This window comes from Cicer arietinum, chromosome 2 (assembly GCF_000331145.2).
Source record: "Cicer arietinum cultivar CDC Frontier isolate Library 1 chromosome 2, Cicar.CDCFrontier_v2.0, whole genome shotgun sequence".
Lineage (NCBI taxonomy): Eukaryota > Viridiplantae > Streptophyta > Magnoliopsida > Fabales > Fabaceae > Cicer > Cicer arietinum.
In genome coordinates this window covers 16,482,897-16,491,817 of record NC_021161.2, presented here as the reverse complement: position 1 = coordinate 16,491,817, position 8,921 = coordinate 16,482,897, and the positions used below count along the sequence as shown (strand labels likewise).

The following is an 8,921-nucleotide window of genomic DNA, read 5'->3' as shown; positions in this document are numbered from 1 at the left end:
GCGTAGATCTAATGCAAAACAGAACTCACAAGATTTGCCTCACTGTCCACACTGAAGAGTAAAATCCGGAAATGACCAAAAGAACCTTACATGTGATTGGCTTCTCATGGAAATAAAAATAAAAATAAAAATAACAAAACTGCATATAAGAGCTAAATTCATTTATATATATAAAATATAACAATAGTCAAATTCTAGCGTGAGCCTACAATCAATCCGTTCTAAAAAATATTCAAAACTATGTCGTTCTATGACGAAACAATAATTTAAATAATATCAATTCATAAAAGTAAAAAAAATAAATATATTTCCATTGAATAGACGGGGATCCTTATTCATAAATACGAGATCTATTATAATTAATTATTTCTAAAGAATATCGTGAATTGATTAGAATTCTTTTGAAAGTTTTGAAATATTATATACGGATCTACGATGATACACCGAAGAAGTGACATGTAATAATATCCACATACATATATTGCAGTTTCAACACCATCACATCACACAATACACAAGCAGAAACCGATTTGAGCCTTCGAATTTAAACAGAAAGGGTCCCAAAACCTAAACCCTAATTTGAGGCGCGAACGATTATGGCGTCAGAGAACGCTTCTCGATCGAGTTCTACGGCCGATTCCTACATTGGAAGCTTGATAAGTTTAACATCCAGGAGTGAGATCAGATACGAAGGAATCCTCTACAATATCAACACCGAAGAGTCCAGTATTGGTCTCAGAAACGGTAATTCTTCTTCTGCTCACTTGTTTTTTCGAAGGAATTTTCGTTTATGATTTATTTGCTTTGTTCAATTTTAGCTCAATTTGCTGACCTTGATATCAGATCTTGGAGCTTTGAATTGAACTTTAATTTTAATTCATGGTTAATCATTCAAGTGTTGGATGAGTCTGAATGATTTGATTCGCTGCCATAGTTATAGAATTGTTTTGAGCTTGTGATTGTTTTTGGGTTTTGTGTTGAAAGGTTGCAAAGGGTCATGATGAAATTCTTATTTATTGCAAAATTTTATTTTTAGTGATACATCGCATGTCCTGGACTTGAATTCAATTTGTAAAGTTTATTATCATTGCTAATTATTAAGGTCTTAATCTCCGTGTTATCAAATAGCGGCTATAGTGGCACTTAACATATCAGAATTTTAACAAACTGTTACTGTTCTGCAATAAGCGACTAGTATAAATTGTTATCAAATAGTGGAGATGGCAGCCCTATAGCACAGTAGTTTAACGGGGTTTGAAAAATCGCTATTTACTGCAATTTGCGATTGACAACACTGCTTAATCTATCTCTTGTTGGGGTGCATGAATTGTGCTTCGTTTTTTGTTGCATGTGATTTTCTCTTTGATACTGGCTTAGGGTTTTATTAATTTTTTAGTTTGTTACTTGCTATGCATTTGTGGGTGTTGGGTTCATGAAAACCTGTATCGTATCCTCGTCAATAAATGCCAGCATCTAATAACAAACTCAATAATTGAAGAAGTCCCCAAGTCTTTTATTAGTTACCGAATGTTACACCAAAAGAAACAAAATTTAGATACTTCAAAATATGAATGATAATGGAAGGTACTGCTTTAATTATTAATAATAATAATAGCGTTGAGACACATATTTTTCTCTTTTATGTTAAGATATTTTGTCTTAGTGAGAGAATTATAATGAGCTTTTTTATATCTAATTCAATGAAAAGAATAACGCATTGCAATAGATATGTCATGAACACAAGCATATATAGCGTTTATATAATTTTATACGTTGAAGTGCTTTATCTTGTTTCCTTTTATTGTTAGTGATTCAAATTTTGAATTTCCGAAAATTTCATCCAAATAGATTTTCCCCATTGCTTTCCACTCACTTTTAAAAGAAAGAATTAGTTAAGAAAAAGAAAAACAATAGTTCGTTTAATTGAAAGGTATGTCATGCATTACGTGGCGTTGGGGTCACCCATCAAACTGGTTAGGTTTTGCCATGCGTTTCTTGTGATGTTCATGTAAATTCGTATCATAGTCCGTACATAGTGTGGGTATTGGGGATTCATATTGTGAAATGTAACATTCCAATTGCAAGGTATGGGGATTGACTCCCACATCAAAAGGATGGTGTTTTAATGTAAAGTTTATATGTCCTTGATTTCTCCCACCACAATATAGCTATTTCTGTGTAGTTCTTATACCGTTGTTTCTTTATTTTATGGCTTAAATATTCCATCCATTATTTTCAATTTCACAGCCTTTCACTCCATCTGTCTGATTGAAACTGGTATCTATACTGTATTATATAGATAATACTCTACTGGAAATAGTTTTCAAAACAGAGACCGAATTACAGAAAATATAGAAACAGAAAGAAACTGTAACAAGCCAAGAATTCGAGGGCTTGGTTCTTTCCCTTCCCAATAATCACTTTGGCAACTTCCTGATAACCCCTAAGCCTTGCCCTTTTCCTCTTTATTCTTACTTACTACACACATAACTGACAACATAATTAATTAATAAAAACATAACTGAATAAAAACATAGCTGTCATATAAAAATATAACTGCCACAAACTGTATCAAAATCAGTTTTGTCCTTCTCGGCCTCTCCTCTTTTACTAATCCTTAACGAGAGGTCTAAGACTAACCACACGAGCTCTAATTGAATTGCTACTTGGTATTGTGTACTATTTTTGTTTCTCTAAGTCCATTGTTTTCATATTAACATGTATATTGTTTGAAAGTGGAACCATATCTTTTGAAACAAGCACCTCATGAAAATTTGTGTAAGATATAAAGGTATTGCTGTTTGCTTATGTTTCAAATTCAAGATCTTCTTGTAACCTTGTGGATTATTGCAGTGTTGATAACATCTTGTTTCCATAGTTATAGGCTACCAAAGAATTGTAAATTTGTTGTTTACTATCACCATTTGGATTTGCAGTGTGATACTTTTGGTTTTTATGTGGCAGTGCGATCTTTTGGAACAGAAGGAAGGAAGAAGGATGGTCCACAAGTTCCTCCAGGCGACAAGGTTTATGAGTATATACTTTTTCGTGGGAGTGACATCAAGGTATCAATGATGGGGATATACAAGCACCTTTTTTAAATATTTACTGTGCCTGCTCCTGATTTTTGTTACACATTGGAAACAATGGCATTAACTTCTATGTTTTTTTATTTATAAAAACACCTTGTTTGTACAACTTCGTTCTATAATCTTTAAAATATTGGTTCATTTATGCATATATAGGGAGGGGGAACTTTAGAAGGTTGATCTAGTTTTTCATATGCTGCTTTATACGTTATTCTGATTGTTATTACCCCAATAAAGGCTTTGTTTAGATGTCACTGCATTGAGGCTTTGAATGATTTATGTCCATGTTGTATGTGTATCAGATGAACCGAGAGAACTGTCACAACTTTCTTTTCTGCAGGATTTACAGGTTAAATCTTCTCCACCTGCCCATCCTACTCCACAAGTCAACAATGACCCGGCTATTATCCAGGTTGGTATGAAATTTTTTCTCAATAAAAAAAGTCAAATTAAATTAATCTCATGCTAATTACATGGAATTGCATTTGCAGTCTCATTATCCTCACCAAGCTGCCACATCTACAAGTTTGCCTTCTGGTGTGAGTGGGTCTTTGACTGATCTCAGTTCTCATACTACACAGCCCGGACATCCTGGGTCAAGTTTTCAAGGTCCCTTACCTTTGTATCAACCTGGAGGTAGCATAGGGTCATGGGGAGCTTCTCCACCTGCTCCAAATGCTAATAGTGGTGGGCTTGCTATGCCAATGTATTGGCAAGGATATTATGGTGCCCCCTCAAATGGGCTTCCTCATTTGCACCAACAATCTTTGCTTCGACCGCCACCTGGTTTATCAATGCCTTCATCCATGCAGCAGCCTATGCAGTATCCCAATTATAGTCTCTCATTACCGGCTGTATCTTCTAATTTGCCGGAACTGCCATCATCTTTGCTACCTTTGAGTACAAGTACACCTAGTGTAACATCTTCATCTTTACCTATATCAAATTTTCCTCCTGCACCGTCTGCCTTGGCTCCTGCACCTTCTGCCTTGGCTCCTGCACCACCTTCTGCTTTGTCTCCTGCACCTTCTGCCCTGTCTCCTGCACCTTCTGCTACACTAGCTTCTGAAATATTTCCTGTTTCAGTAAATAGCAAAGCACCAAATGCGTCAACTTCAACTGTAGCACTAGCTGCTAGCTTACCATCCATGACTCAGTTGACCCATTCTGGTCCAGATCTAAATGCTGTACAGCAACCAATATCCAGCAAAACTAATACTGTTTCAAATTCAAGTTTACCATATCAAACTGTATCCCAGTTTTCACCTGCAATTGTTGGATCATCAAATTCCATCCGTACAGAGACATCAGGCCCTACTCTGGTAACTCCAGGTCAATTATTACAGTATGGACCAACTACAGTTTCTTCTGCTCAACCTTCACAAACACCTCATAAGGATGTTGAAGTTGTTCAAGTATCATCGACATCATCTCCTGAGCAATCCCTGACAGTTTCTACTGAAACTAAACCACCAATACTGCCATTGCCAGTAACTTCTGGGCCCAGTCACAGGGTATCTTTCTCTTTATCTATCAGTTTCATGCACACAAGCACACACTTCCAATGCATGGCTGCATCGTTTTGCAAATTGTACATTACATTTTATCAGTTACATACTAAAACAATTGAAAAATAAATAGCAGCATAGTTTGTGGCTTGGGTATGATTTTGATGAGGTTAGGTAGGTATATGGTTTTGGTACCAACTTAGCCATTTTTCTTCAAAATATCTATTTTGCATCTGAGGCTAGGTTTTATCCTCTTTCTCTTTGTGTCGCATTTATCTTGAGTCCTTACCTAGTAAGATCCGTTTAATAAGTTTCCTTTTTAACTTCAGTTTCTTAGATTGGTAATTTCTTATACTATACTTATTTTCGCAACAAATCTATATTGTTTGCTGTACTATATGGATTTCTTTCTGGTGTTCCTTTTGTTAAGAATTTAACAGATTTGGTATGGTTTATCTATTTTAATTTTATTTGGCAACTGCCATAGATAAGTTATGGTGGTTAATGAGCCTGTCTCAATTTGATTTTGTTTTTTGATTTTATCAAATAAATACAACATGTGTCATCATACTCATACCTAAACTGCAAGTATGGATATTTTATTATATAAACTTTTTTTACTATTTATTCTTTTGATTGAGATGGTAATTTGACATTTGATTACACTTTTTTAAGCCTGGTGGAGGTCCTATGCAAAATCATCATCATGGCTATAGTTACAGAGGACGCGGAAGAGGAAGAGGAACCGGGGTAATGTTTTGTTTACTGTTTCATTTGATACTTTGGATGGCCTTGTACCCTTTGAAACTTAAAGCTTACTGGAAGATTTTGAGTTTTGAAGTTATTATTGAGTTTTATTTTTTTTTGTAATTGTTTGACAATTTTTTTTGGAACGCCAAATGTTAGTATGTTTGTATATAAGTGTTTGATGCGGCTGGGGATAGAACCCTCAACTTCTTTATCACTCAACTCCTTAACTCCCTCCCCCAACTAGCTAAATGAATCTGCTTGAAGGATTTTGATAGATCTGCTATTGTTAGTTAAGAAGTTGTAGTTATGAAGTTAGTTAGTTTCTCAGGTTGGGTTAGTTAGTGTATTAGAGAGATATTTTGGCCCAAAGGCAGGCGGCCTATGAATAGATTAGTAGAGGTTGGCATCTTGTTAAATCGAGTGATTTATTGCCTTTTGGCCATTGGAAGGTGGGCAGACCCTAAAAGAATTGCCTTTATTTTGTAATTTAGGTAATTCTTCCCCATATTTAGTAATAATTCCAGTCGGTTCTATCAATTAGTTAATTCTGTTGGGTTAGTTATTCAGTGTGCTAGAGAGATAGTTAGGTCCAAGGTAATAAAAACCGGGCCGGACCAGCTGAACTGGAAACCAGAACCCTATCCGGTCTGTTTAGCCCCTAAAACCGCAGTGTTACAGGACTGGGATTCCAACCGGAGAAAACTGGAAAACCGGCGATTCCGTCGGTTTTGCTGATCCAACCGGTTTTTATTGTTTATTAAAAAAAACCATGAAAGCAGTACTGCTTTGTTCCCTCAGAGTACATACCCAAGCACTGAAACCTTAAATCGAAACAAGTCACTGGCAGCGCTGCTGCCCTCCTCATCCGATTCCTCCTCTCTAGACGGTGGTGTAGGTCCACAGTTACTCGGATGTGCAGGAACGTAGATAGGTGGAGAAGGAGTTTGAGTGTTGGCATTGTTAGCAGAAGGTGCATTTTCAGCCTCTGAATTTACAGGCAAGTCAGCCTCTGAAGAACGCATAGTATCAGACCCTAAAATTCGAAAACTTAAAATCATGCTTTTAGGTCTATCATGGGTGATTTAGGGACTTTTGGCAACTAGGAGGTGGGTAGACCCTCAAAGAGGTGCCAATATTTTGTAACTAAGGGAAGTCTGCCTCATCTTTAGTACTAATACCAGTTGTTTCTATCATATTTTGTCCTTATTTTTGCCAGTTTTTTATATATTGATATCTCTGATTTTGAGATCATTAAGTTTGTTAAATTCTTTGCAGGGTTTTCGCCCGGTCACAAAATTCACTGAGGATTTTGATTTCATGGCAATGAACGAGAAGTTCAAAAAAGATGAAGTATGGGGTCATCTTGGTAAGAGTAACAAATCTAATTCAGTAGATAAAGATAGGGAAGAAAATGCCTTTGATGAAGATTACAGTCAAGATGAAGATAATGACGATTTATCAAATATTGAGGTTAATAAGGTAATGCTATGCTATTTTCGGTGCAACTTGATGTGAATTCAGTTATTACACAATTGTAATTTTGTTGTTAGACTATACGTTCTGACCCTGCTTTTCATTGTTTTTGCAGTCTGTTTATAACAAGGATGATTTCTTTGACTCACTCTCGTCCAGTGTGCTTGATAATGCTTCACAGAATGGAAGAACTAGATATTCTGAACAAATTAAAATTGATACTGAGGTAACATTAAAATTGATACCAAGGTCATTTCTGTCTTTTTCATAGATTCATATGGCGGGGCATTGTTCAATTCGTTTGCTCATTTTGTGGTGCAGACGTTTGGTGATTTTGCAAGGTACCGTGGTGGTCGGGGTGGCCGTGGTCCTGGCCGTGGTGGACGTACTCGAGGTGGTTATTATGGAAGAGGAGGAGGATATGGCTATTCTGGAAGAGGAGGGTATGGTTATTCTGGAAGAGGAGGAGGATATGGCTATTCTGAAAGAGGAAGGGGACGTGGCATGCCCCATCATAGTTCTTAGGTTGTAGATATGATTTTTCAAGTCTTTCAGGAGAACAAGAACTGAGGGAGACCATGCTACCGTGTTGTGTTTTATGTTTCATTTTCATAGAATAAGTTGGACATTATTTTTATCATCACCGTACTTACCAGTTACTACCTGATTAATCCTTTACCAAAAGGACAGTTTGCTGAAAAGGTGTTTGTTCTTCGGACACCATTTTAATTTAGTTATACACCAATGTGACAGAATTTTACATCGATATATTGCTGGATATTATACATGCAAAAAAATTAGTCGATTGTACATTCTGACCTGTTTATCAGTATTATTTGCAGTTTAGTTTCAATGTTACTGTATTGCAGGATGCGTCCATTGTATGTCTAGATCCTTGATGGAAGTGGCATTTATTCTTGGTTTGGAAATCTCTTTTAAAAAATTATCCCTTTTTTAAGCGTATATACCAAATAGACTGTTTGATATTTGTTTAATTTTCCATTTCACAACAAAATACATACAGGGAAAAATAATTGTAAAACACAAATGATACACATTTAAGTTACACTAAACTTATGTCACCCGGTGTGCCCAACTTGTTTACGTGATTTTTGATCAATTGAAAAGTCTACCAAATGCGATCATGGGATCGGGACGGGCTGATTGGTAATAGGGACGTACTTACGTGTATACTAAGTACTTGTTTGGTTCCGCATATTTGTGTGCTAGAGATGGTCAAATGCTATTTGACTGCATATTTGTGTGTTTGGCTTCAATTGATGTCAATCAATTCCCCCTAAAATAAATTCTAGGTAGAAACTATTATATATTTTTAGCTTTTATGGTGGCACTGAATCAATTCTTAAATTCAGATTTGTTTCCCAAGACATCTTCCCACATTATTCATTGGTGTCTCATAACTCCTTTTCTATTTCCATACATGATGGGCATAACAAATCACCTGCGTTCATTCCTTTTTTTCCTGCTAGTTTCATGAACGGAGTAATCTCCTGTTAAATGATGATTTATTACAAGCGATGGTAGATTGTGTTCGTTGCTTTTCATTTATTGACTGTTTATTTCAGCTTTGTTTATTTTTGAGTTCGTTTATTTTATTTTAGCTATTTATTACAAGTGATCGTATAATCCCTTTGTTTATTTTATTTTATTTTATTAAATTTTATTTTATTTTATTTTTGGTCTGTAATTTTGAATTTTTTGTTGATATTTTTTTCACTTGTGAGAGGAAATAAATTTGAATATGAGAAGTAGAGAAAATGGAGATAGAGAAATGGAAGTTCGTTAAAGATTAAATGTAAGGAAAAAAGAGTAATGTTAAAAGATAAATATGTGTTATTTACGAAAAATTGAAGAAATTACATTTAGAATATGTTGCATGAGACATCCTAGTACCTCATTATACAAAGAAACCAATTATATCAAATATAGTTATTTGTTTTGGTTATTGAAATAGTGAAAGATACTAAACACGTAAATATTTCACATAGTATTAATGACAATTTCTCCATCATAAGACGATCAGTGATCCACGTTTTGGAACTCCAAACGAACCACAGAGCGAGGATTGTTGTTTTCCATC

General features: G+C 35.4%; 1 protein-coding gene across 1 annotated transcript; it reads left to right on the top strand.

The window, feature by feature from the left end:
* Window positions 1-380: 380 nt before the first annotated feature.
* LOC101494116 (protein decapping 5) lies at window positions 381-7,632 on the top strand. The gene is made up of 8 exons (XM_004490226.4): window positions 381-744; window positions 2,965-3,065; window positions 3,430-3,501; window positions 3,581-4,603; window positions 5,273-5,347; window positions 6,623-6,826; window positions 6,936-7,046; window positions 7,142-7,632. The coding sequence occupies exons 1-8, from the start codon at window positions 597-599 to the stop codon at window positions 7,343-7,345; spliced, it is 1,938 nt and encodes a 645-aa protein (XP_004490283.1). The 5' UTR covers window positions 381-596; the 3' UTR covers window positions 7,346-7,632.
* Window positions 7,633-8,921: the final 1,289 nt, after the last annotated feature.